This window comes from Hypomesus nipponensis, chromosome 19, assembly GCF_054491055.1.
Source record: "Hypomesus nipponensis isolate SF chromosome 19, ASM5449105v1, whole genome shotgun sequence".
Lineage (NCBI taxonomy): Eukaryota > Metazoa > Chordata > Actinopteri > Osmeriformes > Osmeridae > Hypomesus > Hypomesus nipponensis.
The window spans coordinates 3,915,525-3,935,524 of NC_140379.1; the positions used below are offsets into that span (position 1 = coordinate 3,915,525).

The 20,000-nt window shown below is 46.7% G+C and overlaps 3 protein-coding genes across 7 annotated transcripts in view; 1 reads left to right on the top strand and 2 right to left on the bottom strand.

Moving 5' to 3' along the window:
* Positions 1 to 1,152: 1,152 nt before the first annotated feature.
* Positions 1,153 to 7,969, top strand: fsd2 (fibronectin type III and SPRY domain containing 2). Of its 3 annotated transcripts, XM_084682259.1 has the most exons (14): positions 1,153 to 1,257; positions 1,587 to 1,892; positions 2,059 to 2,154; positions 2,410 to 2,643; positions 2,756 to 2,778; positions 3,050 to 3,171; positions 3,363 to 3,527; positions 4,090 to 4,224; positions 4,429 to 4,582; positions 5,206 to 5,339; positions 5,731 to 5,863; positions 6,382 to 6,558; positions 6,918 to 6,996; positions 7,258 to 7,969. In XM_084682259.1, exons 2-14 carry the CDS (start codon positions 1,611 to 1,613, stop codon positions 7,522 to 7,524), a joined length of 2,001 nt encoding a protein of 666 aa, XP_084538385.1. In that variant the 5' UTR covers positions 1,153 to 1,257; positions 1,587 to 1,610; the 3' UTR covers positions 7,525 to 7,969. The 3 variants fall into 3 exon arrangements, with proteins under 3 accessions (XP_084538385.1, XP_084538386.1, XP_084538387.1); XM_084682260.1 differs by lacking the exon at positions 6,918 to 6,996; XM_084682261.1 differs by lacking the exons at positions 6,918 to 6,996; positions 7,258 to 7,969 and adding an exon at positions 6,793 to 6,911.
* Positions 7,796 to 12,988, bottom strand: LOC146246593 (KH homology domain-containing protein 4-like). The gene is made up of 14 exons (XM_084682262.1): positions 12,833 to 12,988; positions 11,869 to 12,154; positions 11,664 to 11,783; positions 11,494 to 11,567; positions 11,356 to 11,408; positions 11,035 to 11,240; positions 10,484 to 10,692; positions 10,049 to 10,109; positions 9,712 to 9,769; positions 9,206 to 9,441; positions 8,946 to 9,059; positions 8,766 to 8,836; positions 8,566 to 8,675; positions 7,796 to 8,210 (listed from the first exon to the last, which is right to left on the bottom strand). The coding sequence occupies exons 1-14, from the start codon at positions 12,859 to 12,861 to the stop codon at positions 8,086 to 8,088; spliced, it is 1,752 nt and encodes a 583-aa protein (XP_084538388.1). The 5' UTR covers positions 12,862 to 12,988; the 3' UTR covers positions 7,796 to 8,085.
* Positions 12,989 to 14,169: 1,181 nt separating this feature from the next.
* pde8a (phosphodiesterase 8A) overlaps positions 14,170 to 20,000 on the bottom strand; it is a 31,042-nt gene continuing 25,211 nt past the window's right edge. For all 3 annotated transcript variants that reach the window (XM_084682191.1, XM_084682193.1, XM_084682190.1), the window contains 7 exons: positions 19,702 to 19,837; positions 19,410 to 19,608; positions 17,994 to 18,211; positions 17,354 to 17,486; positions 16,685 to 16,849; positions 16,409 to 16,538; positions 14,170 to 16,285 (listed from right to left, as the gene is read on the bottom strand). In XM_084682191.1, the coding sequence (XP_084538317.1) occupies positions 16,179 to 16,285; positions 16,409 to 16,538; positions 16,685 to 16,849; positions 17,354 to 17,486; positions 17,994 to 18,211; positions 19,410 to 19,608; positions 19,702 to 19,837 (1,088 nt within the window). In that variant the 3' untranslated portion in view covers positions 14,170 to 16,178. The remainder of the gene's footprint in view (positions 16,286 to 16,408; positions 16,539 to 16,684; positions 16,850 to 17,353; positions 17,487 to 17,993; positions 18,212 to 19,409; positions 19,609 to 19,701; positions 19,838 to 20,000) is intronic.

Sequence of the window (20,000 nt, forward strand, 5' to 3'; positions counted from 1 at the left end):
TTTGCTATTAGCCCTCCTGAGCTGTGTCTTGTGTGACTCCTTGGCAATGAGACCTTTTTGTAGGCCATCAGTTGGGACTGAACCAGCTGATATTAATTTGCACTGACAAAGTACTGAATTGCTTTTTAATTACTGATAGATTTAAATTGTTTTCTTGGCTTTCCATGCCTTTTTGCACCTCCCTTTTTTCATGTTTTCAAAAGGTTTTCCCTGTGTCATTTCACATTATTACACATAACTCAATTTCTGAACTTATTTGTTTTGGTTTCTTTGTATGTATGGATTGCAGGGTGAAAATGTCATTTTAATAGCACCTTTGGAAATATAACGCTAGTTATTGAGAAATAACTGGTGACGTGTTCAATACTTATTTAATCTGCTGTATGTTCAGCGGATGTACACATTTTGTATATCTGAGGTATTGATTATCTTTTTATTCAACAGAGACATATAACATGAAATAACAGCATTGAATTCGCAGTAAAACTTTTATTCCCCCACAGAACACAGGGGGAACAGATTTCCCTGGAGGACCGAGGAAAGTGATCCCCCTGTATATTACAGCCTGCAGCTACACCTATGAGAGGGGCCTGAGGAGATAGTTGGACCCTTCTCGGAGTAGTGAAGTGGTTCGATTGCATTCGGCTCGATTGCATTACCTATCCTTGATATCCCGGATGTTGCAATCTGATTTATTTCGGCTCACATTTTTTTGCAACTTTTTTGGGGGGGCTAACCTTTTTTCGAAAATATTTTTACAACCTTCCGAAACTATGTTTTTTTCTTCTATATTTTGTTTCAGACACAACATGAAAAAAGTTGAAAGTCGAATTTGAGCAGGCTAAATTGTGTTCTATTTGAATTTCTGAAGATTAAATTTTTGGATAAGATTCTTTTTTTTTACATTGAAATAAATTCATATTTTAAAGAGGTGAATTCAAAACCAACCAATTTGGTGGTGTTTAAACTTAAATATTAAGTATTCAATTCCCTTTGAAATTCAAAACATTATGTCACCGATTTGCTTCCGTATGTATTCAATCTGAGTAAAGTTATGTCTAAATCGTCGTTAATGCTGATTAAACTTGCATTGTAACGAATATTCATGTTGACACTTGAGCTGCCTGTTAGGGTCCTTTCTATATTTATCACAAACTCGGTTTGCTTTGCTTGACTGAAAAACATTGCCAATGGCCGCCCTAAATCGTCGCTGCTGAAACATTAAACAGGAAAATTACTAAATGATTTATCATCCAGGTAACCAGAAATTAAAATCTAATCCTATTAACAAATTGTAATACATTTTTATCAACATACATCGATTACTATAGCAGTGCATGGATTCCGTTGATGACTCGAGCAAGCTTAAAAAATAGTACTGGTGATGTGTTGTCAGTGTATAATTTTAACGGTGAAAATCATCATACATTATCACTGTATAACCTAGTAAGTATCTTAAGGTCTTAAAAAGGACTCCAAATAGCCAAAGTCTTACAATTAACCACGCCATAGGGGTTAGCAAACGCTGTAGCACACAGTAGAGCTTGGCCACATTGAAGACTCAACCTGGCCATTACCTCCCACAGTGACAGCAAGGGTACCTGCTGGTCATGGATGTGTGTGATATCAGAGGGGCGGTGTTGGATGTGATCGCGGAGGAGGTTCTGAGTGGAGACGAGGATCACGACGGAGACACCAAAACTGGTCTGTCTACTGAGCCCTTCGTGGTGGTGTCACAGAGACGGAAGACTGTGGCCTCCACCTTTCAGCGCTTCTCCGTGGACACCAACGAGTCCCTGAGCTTTGAGGCGTGCGTAACGTCAGACGAGGAAGAGCCGGTTTCCCCCACCTCAGACGAACATGACAATGTTTTTGATGAGCATGGGGACGAGGTAAGGGGCAGATATCTTTGGGGGCGGCTTTTAACACCTTGTGTTGAATACGCTGGAGGAACCCATCGTTTCTCTGTCATCTAGAAATCATCATCATAAATCATTTAAAAAAAAAACATTCCCACACTTACTGCAGTTCGATCTTTTTACCTTCTTTTTTATTTAGAATGTCATGAATGAGACGAGAAGCAAGCTACAGGAGAAAGTTACTGAGATGGAAAACTTTGCAGGTCACCTGGAGGAGATGTTCCTCACCGTTGAGGTAAAAGTCTCACCTGGAACTCAGGATGATCACGAACCAAGTCCTCAAGTTTTTTTTTGCTTTTCACAATGTGTGTCATGTTTTGGCTTCCCGCAATGTTTTTGGGGCTATCTCCTTGTTTTTTGATTATTGACCTATGCACTTTTTGTAAAGCTCTCTCTTGGAAGTCGCTTTGGATAAAAGCTAAATGAATACATGTAAATGTAATGTAAGGTTTCCACCTCTGGAGCCTGACATCCTTGTGAACTCGTTCAGGAGAATTTCGGTCGTCAGGAGCAACACCTGGAGCAACATTACAACGACGTCCTGCAGACCTTGTCTCATCGCTATGACGACAGGGCCGCGGGTCTGGAGGAGGAGAAGAAGAACAAGCTGGAGTCTCTGTACACACAGCTGCTGGGATGCGGTCGCACCCTGGAGTCCTCCAAAGAGCTCATCGAGGCGGCTCAGGCACTGTACCGTATCCAGGACAAACGCCTCTTCCTACAGGTGAGCCCCTGGACTGCCTTCCGTCAAAGTGATGAGCTCTTTTGATGGTTTTAAACCTAAAAAATGATGCCACATGAGTTGAAATCTTAAGTTGTTTACTTGTCGTTGACAGGGAGTAACGCCCATTCTTAAGAGGTAGAATGAAGTGTTGTCTGAGAGTGGCCATGAACTGGCTTACACTAACGCTACAATGAATGATCATGGTTTTGTTGTGATATCTCAATGCATGGGTTTGAAACATCACACCTCCTCACTCATGACTTCATAAGCATGCACATGCATCAGAGTGGATAAAGGTCTAATGTGTCCAGTGTGATGCAGACAAATGTTTGGAACAGCATGGTGCAAGTCAAAACGTACGTGGAGTGGATTTGCTTTACCCCAACTCGTGTGTCTTTCCATCTAGAATGGAGGAGTTTGCCAAAGAGGAGGTCGACCTCACTATAACCACTTCTTTATCCTTCGACACGCCCCTGGCTGACATGTCAGACGTGACAACCATGATGGACTCCATCAACATCGTACCAGGTCTGACCTCCAGACAACTTAAATCTTTTTCATTTACTCAGTTGGTGTTATTTTCTTCTTCTTTTTTCCAGAATAAAAGCTTTCAAATCATCATTGGTTCTATTCATCCACATGATTATGGATGATGATAAGTGTTGTGGTTGCCTGGAAACTTAAGGATTTGAGTAGCTTTAATATTGGGATCTTGTCAGCTCCGTCGGCCCCAGTCATCAACCCCCAGTCACCCAACTCTGCCACCCAGACATCCCTGCGTGTGTGTTGGAGCCTGTTCTCTGATGACACGGTGGAGTTCTATGAGCTGTACTACAGAACAGTGCTGGAGGACACACCATCAGAGAGCACCTTGGAACCACAGGGTAGGACACGCCCACATAGAACACCTTAGAACCACAGGGTAGGACACGCCCACATAGAACACCTTAGAACCACAGGGTAGGACACGCCCACATAGAACACCTTAGAACCACAGGGTAAGGCACGCCCACATAGAACACCTTAGAACCACAGGGTAGGACACGCCCACATAGAACACCTTAGAACCACAGGGTAGGACACGCCCACATAGAACACCTTAGAACCACAGGGTAGGACACGCCCACATAGAACACCTTAGAACCACAGGGTAGGACACGCCCACATAGAACACCTTAGAACCACGGGGTAGGACACGCCCACATAGAACACCTCTGAATATTGTAGTAGGGTGAGAACTTCCATGAGTAGTCACAAGATCTTTCGAAATTCAGTAAAGTTTCACTTAAGTGGAAAGCCGGGAGACATGAAAATAGCATGCTACGTTGGTTTAATGCTCCGGAAGTATTTATTTATAATTGTGCCGATTAACTGCATTCCAGTGTTTCCGTTCCCTGAAGTGTCAGTTACACAGGTTTCACCTGTGATTGTCATCTTTCTCCGTAGTGTCCATGGTTAAGGTGAAGGAGACCCACTGCACCGTGGAAGACTTGCAGCCCAACGCTCAGTATGAGTTCTGGGTGACAGCTACCAACACTACAGGCATCAGCCCCACCAGTGAAAAGGCCCTGTATATGACAGGTAATTAGCACAAGGTTGCACTCAGCCCAGAATGTTGTCAGCAGAAAACGCTGGGAAATTTCTAAATTCAGTAAAGCTGTGACAGGTTGCATAAAACATCCAGCCAGACACTTGGCATCCTCTCTCTGCTTCAAATCATTGAGTGGAATGGATCCTCCTGTGTTGTTTTCATAGCCTCACCCAGCTCTGTCCTCTTTCCCCCAGTCCCTTCCCCTCCCCTGATCAAACAGAGGGCGTGTACCAGCTGCCCAGAGGCTGCTCTGATTCGCTGGGAGTCAGGAAATACAAACCCAGTTGACTCGTACACTGTGGAGCTCAGCGAAATGGGCTCAGATGGAGAGCACAGTGGGGTTACTGAGTAAGACACACTCAAAATTGGAAAATCTTTCTGTTATCACTGTCTTATGTATTGTTTTGCATCAATGGCTCGGCAATGGTGAACGACATACATTACCTACAGGATTGTATTTTAGGTCTCATCTTGAGTGCTCAGTGATCTAAGACTGAAAGAACTTCCAGAATCCCAGGAGGTCCTGGTAGCATCATGTTTAACAAGCCTCTTTTTCCAGAACGTTCATAAATGAGTCCCTCTGTTGCTGCAGTTTTAGGCGGTATGAGTTCCCAGGATAGAGTAGTTGCTGACTCAGACTGCTAGTGTCCTAGAAAAGCTATTCTTAGTCAGGCCTCCTCCAGCGCTCTCAGCCGGAACCTCGTCCTATCAGCCTGGGTCCATTTCACATTCCATTTCAGTCAACTCTGGTCACATCGTTGAAAAATCATTTAGACTGGATAGAACAATTCTTTACAGCTTAGTAAGTCTCTCACCTTAAATGATGCATAATTAAGTTACTGATGCATAATTACCTTGATTCTATAATCTGGTACACTGCATCAAATGCTTACATTTATGTTTCAAACTAGACATAGTCCCTTTTTAAATAAAATAAGTAAATGACTAAATCTCATATTGTGTGTTGCCAGGTCCATTGTGGCTATCCCCACCTGTGAGAGTATGATCTTGCTGCAGGCAGGTAAGACCTTCCTGCTATCTGTCAGGGCAGTCAACATCGGAGGTCCCAGTGAGAGAAGTGAAGCCTTTACTGTCTCCACCACAGGTGAGACCCCCACCATGCTGTGGGGTTAAATGAGCAGTTAAGTGAGCATGTGTGTTTGCATGCTGACAGTGAATGGGCATTGATACTGGTTGCACCATCAGCAAAATTGCACCAATTGTTACCCCAATTGTCTTTAGGTCAGTATAGGTTTATAAGGTTAGTATAAGTTAATATGTGCATTAGAGGTTTAGTATACCGTATTGTATATTATTTTGTATATTTAGGAGGGGTATTATATTTTAGCTAATCATAGGCGTAATCTATGTTCTGAGTACTTATATGTTATGTTATGCCAGGTTGCTTTGCCCTAAGAATTTCAGTGCCCAGTCTGACCTAGTGTTGTCCTGTGGATCTGACAGTAAAACACTTGACCAGTGTGTGTGTCCTGTAGGCACATTCTTCCACCTGCTGGAGGAGACTGCCCATCCCTGTCTGTCGCTCTCGAAGGACGGCTTCACCGTGTTCTATGGGGACGAGGAACTGCCCCTGAGTGCCATGGCCTTCGATGACAACACCTTTGCAGGGTAACACAGGTTAAACCACCATAGGGGGGCCACCGTCGTAACTGTGGGCAGGCCCGCCAATAGGGGGGGACAAACGGGTCTGTTGTCCCGGGGCCAAGGGTAAGGGGGGGGGGGGGGGGGCAGAATTGGAGCAGAGGAGAGGAAGAGCAAGGGAAAAGGAAAGATCTGGGAGCGTGGGGCTGGCCTGACTGTGGGGCTGGCCTGACTGTGGGGCTGGCCTGACTGTGGGACTGGCCTGACTGTGGGACTGGCCTGACTGTGGGGCTGGCCTGACTGTGGGACTGGCCTGACTGTGGGACTGGCCTGACTGTGGGGCTGGCCTGACTGTGGGGCTGGCCTGACTGTGGGGCTGACCTGACTGTGGGACTGACCTGACTGTGGGGCTGGCCTGACTGTGGGGCTGACCTGACTGTGGGGCTGGCCTGACTGTGGGGCTGGCCTGACTGTGGGGCTGGCCGGACTGTGGGACTGACCTGACTGTAAATAACTGTGTAATTGTATTGTGTTTTGGAGTGTAGATGCGTAGCAGTCCTGGGGGACCTGATTCCTGTGCGAGGCAGACACTACTGGGAGGTGGAGGTGGAGGACGACACAGAGTTCAGGATTGGTGTGGCATATGAGGACACGCCCAGGAATTCCTACCTGGGGGGCAACAACACGTCCTGGTGCATGAGGCACATCCTCACCCCCTCCAGGTTAGAGTCTGGAGCTGAAACACTCATCTGGATCAGCACTGACAGATCAGTGGTCAACTGTTCCTGTTCAGCTGCTGGGATGGTTCTCAGGGTAATATGTATGCCTGTCATCCCAAAGGGGTCTATCGCCCATTTCTGTGTATGAAAAGCAGGCCGATGCAGGATTATTTCTGGTCGTTCAAAATATGTATTCTCTTTGTGAGACACTGTGCTTTTTTCATTGTTTTTTCACAGCAATGCCTTGTTGGAAGTATTCTTCAGTTAGGTGTCCGTGAAACAGAATGTCATTGCCGTATAGCTGTTGCCATAGCAACTCTGTTCCGCACAAAGCAGAACAGCTGTATTGTCCTTTTCGGCAGATCCTTGGTACAGACATATCACAAGCCACCACATGAATGTGCTTCTGAAGCTCCAGTCTGGCACTGGCCCAGTTCATGTGTGAGTGCCTACGCAGAACCAAGCCTCTGGCCCCTCCTGATCCACCGGTTTACAGAAAGGATTAAGCATCAACATCTCTGCTATGCCCCCTTGAGTTGGAGGAAAAACAACACTACCTAGTAGCGCGTTTCATTCCTGCACACACACACACACTAAACCCCCTCAGCCATGCTGTTCTGGAATCCCCATGTTGTCGTTAAATGTGCCACAAACTTCCTGTCGTCCGATGCACTAAAACTCCCACGTCGCTTTGTCAAACAGGCACAAGTACGAGTTCCTGCACAGCGGCTGGAGTCCCGACATCCGGATCACAGTGAACCCGGTGAGGATCGGGCTTCTGCTGGACTACGGCCAGGGGACCCTGTCCTTCTTCAACGTGGACCTGCAGCAGCACCTTCATACCTTCTGCTGCCAGTTCCAGCGCTACGTCCACCCCTGCTTCGCTCTGGACAACCCCGGGGTGCTCACGCTCCACAACGGCATAGCAGCCCCTCGTTACACCCAACTGATTTGATGTCAGTTTTGTAACATGTTCAAGCTGGGAGCTGAGCAGTTAGGGAGTCGGGCTAGTAATCAGAAGGTTGGCGGTTCAATTCCCCAAAATGCTAAAAGACATGCCCTTCACCTTACTTGCCTGGGGGGGGGGATGTCCCTGTACTTACAGCAAGTCGCTCTGGATAAGAGCGTCTGCTAAATGACTAAATGTAACCTGGCTTCTCTAGCTGCAGAGATACTAAATTAAATCAGATCACACGTCTTCTCTTGATAAAGGATTGATAAGTCTTTTTTTTTTCAAATTGTTTATTACAGTATTCCATGGGAACAGGTTTACACCATTTTCCAAGATAAGAAAAGTTACAATATATATCAGTAATTGGTGCAAAGCAAGTAACGAGAATCTGAAGGCAAGCCAATTCATAAACAGCATATGGTTTTAAAATAAATGAAATTAAACTACCTTGAATGAACGATCTATTGTGACTATAATGGTGGTTAATTTCCTTCTGTCCACCGAGGGGGTCAGAGGGCAGGATGAGCTGCTCCTGGGAATGGGAGAGCTCTGGTCACAGGGGAGGAGAGAAGGGGGAGCTACACCATCTTACTGCTGCGCGTCCTCTCCTCCTCCTCGTCTGAGGAGTCCCCTCCATACGGCACCAGGCCCGAGGCGTCTGGCACCACCCGAGGCTTCTTCACGCTCTCCTCCTCCGGCGCTTCTGCAGAGCATCAACATCAAGAGGGAGAGAGGGACAGGAGGAGAGGGGACAAAGAAACAGTGACAGAAAGAGAGAAAAAGTGTGACAGAGACAGAGGGGTTTTTGACAGAGAAGGCCATTGAGGAGCCCCATGCCAGGAAGTTGATCCACAGCCAAGGACCAGCAGCACAGCCAAGGACCAGGACATGTGGAGAGAGAGAAGACAAGAGGAAGACACAGACATATAGAAGAAGAGAGAGTTAGTTAGCACAGGCAGTCTGGCCTTCACACAGGGTTCCACCTCTAGTCTGGTCAGTCAGGGGGGGGGGGGGGGGGGGGGGGGGTGAGGGCAGGGTGTGTTTGCAGCGCTGCGTACCAAGGGTTGTGGGGGGGCTGGGGGGCAAGCTCACTGGTTCTCGGGCTCTCTTGCGTGCTGGAGGCGCAGCGAACACAGAGGGCATGGGTGGAGGCGGCGGCATCAACAGCCTGACGAAAAGACACAAAAGATTACTCACAAATATCCAGGTATTAACAGCCAATAAAAAGGGGGATAGGAATCAGGAGTCAAAGACAAACCTTTCAGCTCCTTCTTCCACCCTGGAGGGCGCTGGAGGGGGAGACCTCTCTGCAGTCGGGACATCAGCAGCCTGGGGAGGGAGCAGAGTGTAAGTCGTGGCTGGTGTATAACAGGAGCCTGGTAAGAGGCTCGCGTTCAGCACTTCCTGAGTGGCTTGTAAACGGGCGGTTCCTACTCACCCGAGGCGCCTGCTCGTCCTGGGCATCTTCCTGGAAATGGCGCTTGGGACTTCCTGCCTGAGGCGGGCTGGTGGAGGAGCCCTCGTCAGCCTCAGAGTCTGTGCTCCCAGGGTCCTTGGAGACAGAAGGACACAGATGGGCTCTGGACTCCCACTCATTCACACACTTGGAAAACTCAAAGAGGCACAGCTGATTGGCTTGGCAAGTATTGGATGTGAAGTGCGGGGGGGGGGCGGGGGCGGGCTCTGTGGACCCCATACCTGTACTAGATAGGGGTGTGGTTTCCTAGGACAGACTGGATACTGAACCATTGCCTGAGAAGATTGAGGGGTTGTCGACAGGTTAGAATGACTTGGGGCACCATTTGCACTACTCCAATAACCACTGGATCCTGGGTACGGTGAATAGCCGCCCGCATACCCATTTGCAGGGTAGCTATACCAGGACCCCTGGCTAGAGTAATTGCTATTAGGTGGATATCCATGTGCTGCGTATGCTGAAATAAAAGTACAGGACATGGAGTTAATACCAGGCCTCTCTCAGGGCAACGCACAGGGCCTCAGCCCTGACCTATTCCAACTGCTTCTAAGGGTGACAGAAAAGGAATAATTACAGAGGCTAGGCCCTTAGCTTGTCAGGGTGTAGTATTTAGCTGTGGTTACATTAAGAAAAGAAAAATAATATATACATATATATACACACACACATCTGAGTTTTTTCTTTGCAAGAAGACCTGTGCAGCAGGCTGGTTTGCGGGTGTACTTACGTTGTGTAGAACCAGTCGCTGTGTATATGGACACCATTCGCGAGTGTTCAGCTCTCACCTGGACAGAGGTGAGGAGAGCAGGTTGAGAACAGGCATCGCAACATGTTAGGAACCTCAAACAGCTCTCAAACAACAAAGACTCTAGTGTTCTTGTCAGTAGGAGCAGAGCACTCTTAATCCACAACTCGAGGCCCAGGTGGTTCACCCCACTGTTTCATCTAGGAGGTGGGTATCAGTGAACGCTACAAACCTCAGCAGCATCACCTTCTAAAACCTCCAACATTATTTCTTTACATGTCGTTCATAAAGATGTGAATGTTAGACACGTGGGGCTTACTGTTTCTAGCAGACTTTCGGTGAGTTTCTTTGCAGATTCCAGTCCTGTCTGGTTTGGGTGGCTGCAAGACACAAGGAACCATTTGTAACTCTTCAGCACACCTACCGATCATTATCAGGTCCAAGCAAACCAGATTTACAAAGCTGCAATGGCATGTCTTTTAACAGCAGGATGACATGGGAACTCAACCACACCTTGGTGGAGGAGATGCAATGCAAGTGAATACCACCTACTGTACAGTGCAAAAGTGAAATGTTAAAATAACGCAAAAAAAATATGTAATATTGCACTTTTATACTGTTGCACAGATACAGAAGGCAAAAATAAATATGTAACACAATAGTCATGCTATTGGGCATACTGAGGTTCTTATGACTTTTGCACAGTACTGAATTGCAAGTTGACACCACATTAAAAGCGGCGCGTTCCATTCACCTGATGTAGACGTAGAGCGGCTCGAAGGACTCCCGTCTGGACGCCTGCTCGATGTAGCCAGACGTCTTCCCCCGGAGAAAGACCCGCGCGCCCGTCTCCGTCTGGATGTGTCCCAGGTACGTCCCTCCAGGACCCTCCACCTTCTCGTTCACATTGAAGGAGGGCAGGGCCTGGTCCAGACCCACAAAGATCTTTGTGTGCACAAAACTCTGGGAGAGGACAGGCGAGATGTGAGTCCGAGATCAGTCCGGAATAGGAACTTTAACCACCGAAATGAAGAGTTTAAGGATTGGGTGTTTAGAAACATGGGAGTGATGGAACTTCCTGGTCATGTGGACCAGTAAAAACAGGAGTTGTGAGCAGGCACAGTAACCCTGGGCAGTGTCTGGAGAGCAGAGTTGTTCTTCCTGCTGCCATGCTGTAGGAGGTGGGTTTCAGCAAGGCCAAATGATCTTAACTGGCCTCACTTTCTTGACCTCCAGCAAAGACTAGCACCATCACACATCTCCCCCGCCTCTAACCATGTCTCTGAAGGAGCCGGCTCTGCCTACCCCTGAGTGTGGAGCTGCAGGTCTGTGTCCCTGGGGGGTGGAGGAGCTGCCGCTGGCCGCCCGGGGCATGTGAGGGGCAGATGAGGTGCGGGAGGGCTGGGGGTAGAGAGTCAGGGGAGGAATGATGGGCACCTGCTGCCCTCCCAGAGCTGCGGCCGTCCGCAACACATCCTCAGAGATGATCTCTTTAATTCTTCTCACGGCCTCTAGCAGCACAGGGAGAGATGGGCTCTGTGTTAAAGGGTTAGGAGAGGGAAACGGCCATGTCCAGACCAGCTCTGACTCAGTTCACAGATTTGATGGTTCGGTTGCACTACTTACTATTCACCTCGTCCTGACTCCTGCCCTGGACATGCAAATACAAAGGCCTTTCTCTAAATAAAGAAAGATAATTAGAATACAACATGAACACACCCAACAGAATATAGGCACTGGAAGCAATCTCAACATAATACATACACTGCTTTTCCTTTGTCCATATCACTCATGTAGTGACCCTTGGTTGACACTACCGCCCCGCTGCACTGGCGAATCTAGAATGTAATAAAATGGACCATTAAAAGATGGCCATAGAGACATTGGATTCTGGAATGGGGTTAAAAAATGGTAGAACAGGTGTATCAACTTACCTCTTCTTGAGTTTTGCCTTTGGTAAGAAGGTTTCTACAGTTTATTGGGACATCGTTGATGTCAACCTCTGTGACTACAGTTTCTTCTGCCGTGCTGGACACTGACAAACATGAAGGTACCTGAAACATTCATACATAACTCATTACTGGTGCCTTTCCCCTGGTTATTTAAATACAGTCCAAAACCACTGTTACTGTTGAGTACCTTAGACGGTAGCGGTGGGGGAATCTTCAACTTTCCCTTTGCCATCAACATGGCATTGATTTTAGCCGCCATAGCTGCAGCCATCTCCACTCCACCTTGTGAGGCTGTCTGGTCCCCATCAGACCGCAATGGCCCGGGCCCTCTGTTTTGGGTTGCATTCTGGTTGATGACTGACGTGCAGCTAGCAGGGACACTAGGGTGCGATGAGTTTCCCACGCAGGCCTGCATCACATCCACCCTCGGTTTAGGTTGGGCGGGCTGGTCCCATCTGCTAGTTGTAACGCACCTGTGTGGGTAAGTTTGTGGTTAAGGTTTAAGTAGCGCTAAGTGTGTGTAGGGTCAGTAGGCCTCGGCACTCTCGACAACCTGTAGCCTGTTCAGCCGCTACTAAGTTTTCTAGGAGGGTGGTATCAGCGGGAAACCATTATTTAAGAGAGACCGCTTTCTTAAGCCTCCACTTGGCTAACAGTACGTGTAACGTGCTAAAGCGGCCACCATTGTTATTGTAAAAGCTCAATGAGTCTATTTATTAAAGCTAGCTAACATTAGCAAAAAAAGCTGACGACGTCAAGCTAGCAGGTAGGTAGCCTAGTTATGTTAGCTGGCTAAACTGATAGATATCTAGCCACCGCACTAGCTAGTCCTTTGAGTGGTTAGCTATATTATTATATAGCTTACGAAAGTTATTTTCTTCAACTGATACAATGTAAGAGGCACAATTGTGCTATTCTATATTATTACGCTTCGTTGGAGAACAAAGTTCTATCGCTAACTTTCGCGTCGTCCAGCTGAAGTTGATTGCAGCGTTGCTTGTTTAACATTCGTGGTTAGTTCGACAATGGCACCCGTGGCTAATAGCTAGCACTAGCTAACGTCTTAGCATTTGAAGCTAGAGCTAACTACTCTGCATTTGTTGAACATTATGAAAAGGAACGGTGGATCTGGAATGAAACGTGAAACTTACGGCGTTTGTCCAGTCATCCCTGAAGACATCACAGCATTCAGCTTGTTTAGGAATTTAGCTGGCTAGCTATCTCCTGGTCAACGTTGCATTTGCTCACTCTTCATCCGACAGTGGCAGTAGGAAGCGAGATGTAAAGGCGGTTTCTGTCGCAGAGAAAAGCCGGATGTTACCAAAAAAAACAGTCACGCTCTTGTGTAATACGAGCAATAACGCGAGAAGTCGTTTTGTGAGCTACATTTTCGAAACCCTATGTGAAACGTAATTTTATATATTCGATATAGGACAAAGAAATACAACATTTGTATTATTTCATTAGGCCTATATTATATCCATAATGGGCCATGCCAGAATTTAAATTTAAATCCCGGTATTAAAATATTCAGAGATTAGGCCTAAATAGATGTTGCCCTAGCCTGAACAAACGCTGGAGATTGTATTTTTTTTTTTTTTTACTCTTCTGCACACAAGGGTCTGGACCCTGCTTGTGTAACTGGATGGACGCGATTTCGGCATTGACGATCGGATAAGGACACTGATGCATTGACTTCCTCTTTTGGCAAAAACATGTTTCAAAAAACAAAGTCCACGATGGATATATGTTGTTCTCACTAAATAGCATCATAAAAAAGATCTCCACTTTCAGTTGCTGCCCCTCAGGCCAGTTCCGGTCATCTCCTGACTCATCCAAGTCAAACACCACACATGCCGCCTGAGAACATGACAGTTGTTTTTTCGCAGAACTATATCTGACAGTAGCAAACATGGTTCTGTAAACTTGGCCCTCAATCTGTCTTTTTATTTTCTTTCCTTGTGCTATTTATTCCACACTAGACTTATGGTATGAAGGAGGCAGTTTTGCTTGGAAAAGGTAGCCTAATTGAAGGGTGAATTTATGTTAATGGTTCTGAATGGACGATTCCTGTAAATTTGCAAGGTATATTTCTCTTTGCATTATTGTGCATTTTCTGATTTTACTCCCTCAACCTGCAGCCCATACCCTCACTGGTAGGGTACCCCTGTGATGCTGTCATACGGCTTCCTGAATGAACACCATGGTAAAAACTGAGACTGTCACTGTTCTCAGCAAGCCTCAGCAAGCTTTTCCTCTCAATGACAGCAAAGAGAGTATTTCAGGCTCTTAAAAAACTGATCACTTTGTTCAATCATCTGTGTGTGTGTGTGTGTGTTGGGAAGAGGTCAGTGTGCCCCCCACACACACACAATATGATCTGTTTGTTAACAGTTACAGATGTAGTGCAATGTGAGACAACAAGCATCCCATTTTGTGTGCGTGTGTGTGTAAATTCTATGACAGTTGGAAAGGATTGTCAAACTAGTCATCGTCATTATTTTATTTTCCATTGAATAATTATCAATTTTTTTGTCATTTTTCAGCTCCTCCGAACCAGAAGTAGTGAGTCAGAGGGAACAAACATCCCCTTACTGAGTGTTTACGTCGGTCTTCTGAAGAGAGTAACAAAGATACCATGGTCAATACACTCTTATTAACCAATGTTTGCTTATGTGTTATGGCATTTTATATACTGTTTAAATAGGAAATAATCTTAATAAGCAACATTCTTTAACATATATTAGTATCCTAATCTGAAACCAACCGTGGGTAGTTCCCTGGGTACTTTGTCTGCACGTAAGAATCTCAGACAAAATGGCCAATATAGAATGATGTTAAAATATAATGGCCGATATAGAATGATGTTTGTCAAAATCAAAGCAAGCTGGCTTCCAGGCGACTGGTTAAAGACAGTGATAGACAATCCTGTAATCCACATCCTTCATAAACCATAGAGTTCTCTGTTTACATGACTGAAATGCCTCTCCAATGAACATGGTTTCACAGGTACTCAGATAGCTAACGGCTGTTTCATTTGCTGTCCCTCCAGTGTAAAATTCATAGTCTATAAAAATATTGAGATTTACTTGAACATAACTTTTTTTTGACTATGTCATTAAAAACTCCAGGTGTCCGTTGCAGTTGCACAGTGGGATGTACTGTATAAATATTGTATAAAATAAGGCAGTCTTTTTCAGTAGGATAAACCAGATACAAAAATTTCTGGGCAAAAAATCATTCAAGTCCAAAATGTTTTCACAGATCTCTGCTGTTATGAGAGGCCGGATAACAGCGGTGAAACAGAAGTGAGGGAGATATACAAACTCGCAGGTGATCAACACAACACAGCTAATTCTTAAATTCAATGAACATATCACTGAGACTTTGACATTTCAATTATTGTTTACAGTGCAATGCAAAGGTGTTCATTCAAACGGGTATTGTACTTGTGATAAGAAAAGAAAAAAAGTTTATAATGTTAATGTTTCATATGTGTAATAATCAAGGATAAGACCCCGTTATTGAATTCATATTAATCAGCTTTGGCTTTTTCTTACTTACTTATTTATCCATCAACTAATTATTTGTATTCATTTTTAGTATAGAAAATGTGGAACATCTAAAACAAATAAATTAACCAAACTTTTAATTACCTATGATCATGGTGTTTAAATTTGTATCTTTCACCAGTGGCGCAAGTAAAGTTGAACACCTTAAACACCCATGAAAACATGCCCACCCTCTTGTCTTTTAATAGCCTTGAGTTGCTATACATCTCCCTAGCCTGCTGTAGTGGACGTGCTTCTGATAGACAAAACTAAGAAAATACAGCAAGAAAAAAAAATAAGGGGTGGAGTGTAGTTCTGTGAAGTGGCCTCTGGGGGCACATGAGAGTAATTCGGCCTTGTCACAACAGATGGGTGTAGGTTTGATGCCGTCATCCGTGGTCTGGGTTTGACTCTGCATCACGTGACCTCATGACCACCTGATCCTCAGTTTTGCTCAGCAGGAGCTTGACCAGCTCTCAAAATCCAGCCAGACAGTGTTTCTCTGTTGCTCTACCCATGAACCAGCAGTGTTCAACATAGACAGTAACATCTGACCCCTCCTATGAAGAGGGGCGACCCGTGTGTTTAACTGGGGGAAAGGGACTCTGTGCCAGGGTGGCTCTGAGGGTGCGTCTCACAAGTCACCTGACCAGCTGCTCCGTCCAATGCCTGCGCGGCGTTAGGAGTTAATGAGGATGCCGTCCACTCTGACAGGCGAGAGATCCTGATCCGGAACTCAGGCTCCAGCTTGTCCGTCTGTCAGAGAGTCGATCTGGACGGACTTGGCGTGTGCTACAGAAGCGGAGGAGTGGAGGCCCTGGGCTGCTGGGATGGGCTGGTAGAGAGAGAGAGACATCCCCGCAGGTAGAGGAGAGGAAGGTTACTCTGGAGGAAGGGGCCCAGGAAGGGGCCAGGGGCCAGGGCCGACCCCCTGCAAACGATGCTCCTATTCTGGGGGAGGTCGCAGGCTGTGCAGCTTTCGTTCATCCAGGCCTTTCCAGTATTTGAAGTTGTTGTCCAAGTGCTGCATGAGGTTGGGCAGGTCTGCGAAAGCTGGATGGAAACGTTATTGAAGAGTCAATGGGGCATGACAGTTTAACCATTTAATAAGCTCATGTTGTCTAGCCAATTAACAGGTTCTAGCGTTACTCAGAGCAGGAACACAAGCTTTCCTACCATCCCAGGCATCAAACATGTCGGTGATGAAGTAGTCTATGAAGGAAATCTGGGACTTGGGAATGCTGCAGGTGTTCCTGTCAAACACGGGCATGACCACAGGCAGACCCTGTCTCTTCTCCTCGTCCGTCTAAACGACAAGCAATCAGACACACTTGTTAGTAGACAGACACAATATATAAAGAGGTACACAATTGATTGTAAAACACTGCAGAAACGCTGTTCGACTTGATCTACAGTCCAGACGGTGACGCCATGTCTGTCTCGTTTCATTACCTGTGCAAAGTATTCCTCAGAGATGCGTCCTGCCCATTCTATACACAGCTCCAGCGGCCGGCAGGGGTTGGAAATGTCTGCACACTTAATGAGCATGCGCTTGACAAGTATCCTGTTCTCTGGGGACGTCAGGATGCCTTTGACTGACTCCTCGTCATTGTTCCCCTGACATATGCAAGACAGATTGTCAGCAAAACAACACACGCACCGCAGCATCACTTTCTGTCCTGCTCAGAAGTCCACATGTCCGACATTTATTTTATGGAGTGAAGAGAGCTTTTAAGACAGAACAAAGAACCGACAGGTTTGAGAGTGGTTGGATGGTGATGAGTAGCTCTAATGATTATATCTACAAAAACAAAATGTCCTCTTTGTCAGTTTGTGAACATAGTTTGAGCTGAATACAGGAATATGAGGAGGGAATTCTTTTTCCTTTTCCCCCCTTAAAAAGACCAGAGATCTTTTAAAATGTCTGTGCTGTGCATTCCACATAGTGATGAGAAAGATGGTACCAGCTTGTAAAATTCTCTCCCCTCACACAAGACTGTTCCAAAGCTAAGGTGGGCCACAAGTACTTTCAAACCAGCATTGCTGTTCCATCCTGGATTACAGTTAGCTGTGCATGTACTGTATATGTCTCAAACCTATTTGTAACACTGCTTATCTCACCCCATTCTCCTCCAGGGCAGCCAGTGGCTTGTTGATGCTGTTGACAAACTTGTTGACATGTTCAAAGTGTTTGGTCATCTCTGTGGCCAGAACCATGTCTATGATTGCCTGACGTAGAGTCCTGTACTCGTTTCTACAGACAGCGAGGGAGAGAGGGAGGAGAGAGAGAGAGACAGAGAGAGAGAAAGAGAGAGACAGAGAGAGAGAAAGAGAGAGAGAGGGAGAGAAAGAGAGATAGAAAGAAACAGCGGGGTGAACAGGATGAAAGGGCCTGTGGACAGATTTACCCTTCTGACTGCATTGACAGCGGGGATGAATGAAGTCATTGTTCCCTCCCTTTGTGAGACCAACACATGTGAGCCATTCAACTCAGGGACTGCAATCACATTACTCCCCAGCCTCCACAACACTTATTCTCTTAATACACACACACACGTCCCTTGACTGTTCATGAGAGGATGTCCAGCAGACATCTCAAGCTAGACACAGTGATATATCTTCTAAACAACATAGGATCATTCGAAAAGGTATTTGAATACCACTCTGGTATTTCTCTGATTTAGGTTTAGGTTTGTGCTGTTATTTGTTAACAGTCTACTGACAAGCTGAAAAAACAACACTGACAGCCTGACAGCCTGACCTCTCCATGTTCTTGAAGATGTTGCACTTGTCATCTCTGGTGGTGATCTGGAAGGCCAATGCTGCGTGGTGGCTCTCAAGCACTGCCGTGTCATTGTACAGGATGGCCAGCTCACTTCCTGCGTTACACAGGAAGCTGTTGGTGCGGCCGGGGTGGTCCACATCATGGACAGTTGCAGCTATCAGGGCTGCTACCTCATCTATGGGGTCCAGACTTTGCTGTTAAGAGGGGGGGGGGAACCACACTATTAATATGCCATTGTCAAATAAGAGCAAATTATTTTGTTTTATTTACATATCCAGTACTGTGAAATTGACTGTGTTACTGTAGAACAGGGTGCTTTTTCCGTCCATACGATGACTATCTCCATGGTTACAGCTTTGAGGTCCCAAGTGACCATGATGGTCTGAAGCTCCCCTGGCTAAGCCAATGAAATATAACTTCTCAGAGGTTAGAAATAGACTGGCTGGTAATCAGCTTAACCAGCACTCGTTCAAGAAAATCCTGGGCCACTGACACACTTGGGACCAATAACGTCCCCGCGAATACACATCGGACACTGGGGCACTATGACAGACAACTAGTCCATGTCAGAAGGTAGTATGGAAGCCTAGATTAGGAATCAATGTCTGCTGGGGCTTTAAGAAATATAACTGACTCTCTAAGTGATCCGTCCCCCTTGGAAGCATACTTTGACCCTGTCCTTGGAAGCGTACCTTGGCCCTGTCCTTGGAAGCGTACCTTGGCCCTGTCCTTGGAAGCGTACCTTGGCCCTGTCCTTGGAAGCGTACCTTGGCCCTGTCCTTGGAAGCGTACCTTGGCCCTGTCCTTGGAAGCGTACCTTGGCCCTGTCCTTGGAAGCGTACCTTGACCCTGTCCTTGGAAGCGTACTTTGACCCTGTCCTTGGAAACATACCTTGACCCTGTCCTTGGAAGCATACCTTGACCCTGTCCTTGGAAGCGTACTTTGACCCTGTCCTTGGAAGCGTACTTTGACCCTGTCCTTGGAAGCGTACCTTGGCCCTGTCCTTGGAAGCGTACTTTGACCCTGTCCTTGGAAGCGTACTTTGACCCTGTCCTTGGAAGCGTACCGTGACCCTGTCCTTGGAAACATACCTTGGCCCTGTCCTTGGAAGCGTACCTTGGCCCTGTCCTTGGAAGCGTACCTTGACCCTGTCCTTGGAAGCGTACCTTGACCCTGTCCTTGGAAGCGTACCTTGACCCTGTCCTTGGAAACATACCTTGACCCTGTCCTTGGAAGCATACCTTGACCCTGTCCTTGGAAGCATACCTTGACCCTGTCCTTGGAAGCATACTTTGACCCTGTCCTTGGAAGCGTACCTTGGCCCTGTCCTTGGAAGCGTACTTTGACCCTGTCCTTGGAAGCGTACTTTGACCCTGTCCTTGGAAGCGTACCTTGACCCTGTCCTTGCAGAGGAAGTATGCAGTGGCGTGCAGCACGTCGGACGCGTGGCTGGAGTTGTGGTAGGAGTTGGTGGCATGGTAGTTGGCCTCGATCACCTGGAGCCAGGAGCGCAGGGTGGCCTCGGGGCAGCTGAGGAACTCGCACACCCCGAAGCGAGAGAAGATCTTCAGGCCCAAGTAGGTCAAAGGCCTGGGTGAGAGAAGCGACAGCACGTTTGATAGCCGACCTCGCTTTTCCTGCACCCTACTTGTGCTCGCACACCCAGCTCACACGCTTACGCACCGTTTCATGGTGGCGGCCTCCAGGTTGAAGACATCAAAGTCCCAGGAGTCTTCGTTCTCCATGGTCTGGGCGATGCGAGGGGGGATGTCATTCAATGAGAGAGGTGTGGTCAGGTGGCTGGGCAAATGGTGTGGCTCTGAATTTGAGAGAGAAAGAGACAGCGAGAGAGAGAGAGACAGCGAGAGAGAGAGAGAGAGAGACGGCGAGAGAGAGACAGCGAGAGGGAGACAGCGAGAGGGAGAGAGAAACAGAGAGAGAGAGAGATTGAGCGGAAAATAATAAATTGCCATTCACTTTTT

Coding starts and splice junctions, on each gene's coding strand:
- fsd2 (XM_084682259.1), top strand. CDS start 1,611: ATGGATGTGTGTGATATCAGAGGGGCGGTGTTGGATGTGATCGCGGAG. Junction 3,172..3,362: donor CTCCATCAACATCGTACCAG/GTCTGACCTCCA, acceptor GGATCTTGTCAG/CTCCGTCGGCCCCAGTCATC. Junction 3,528..4,089: donor GAGCACCTTGGAACCACAGG/GTAGGACACGCC, acceptor CTTTCTCCGTAG/TGTCCATGGTTAAGGTGAAG.
- LOC146246593 (XM_084682262.1), bottom strand. CDS start 12,861: ATGTCTTCAGGGATGACTGGACAAACGCC. Junction 11,409..11,493: donor ATGGACAAAGGAAAAGCAGT/GTATGTATTATG, acceptor TTCTTTATTTAG/AGAAAGGCCTTTGTATTTGC. Junction 8,211..8,565: donor CAGCCCCCCCACAACCCTTG/GTACGCAGCGCT, acceptor GATGCTCTGCAG/AAGCGCCGGAGGAGGAGAGC.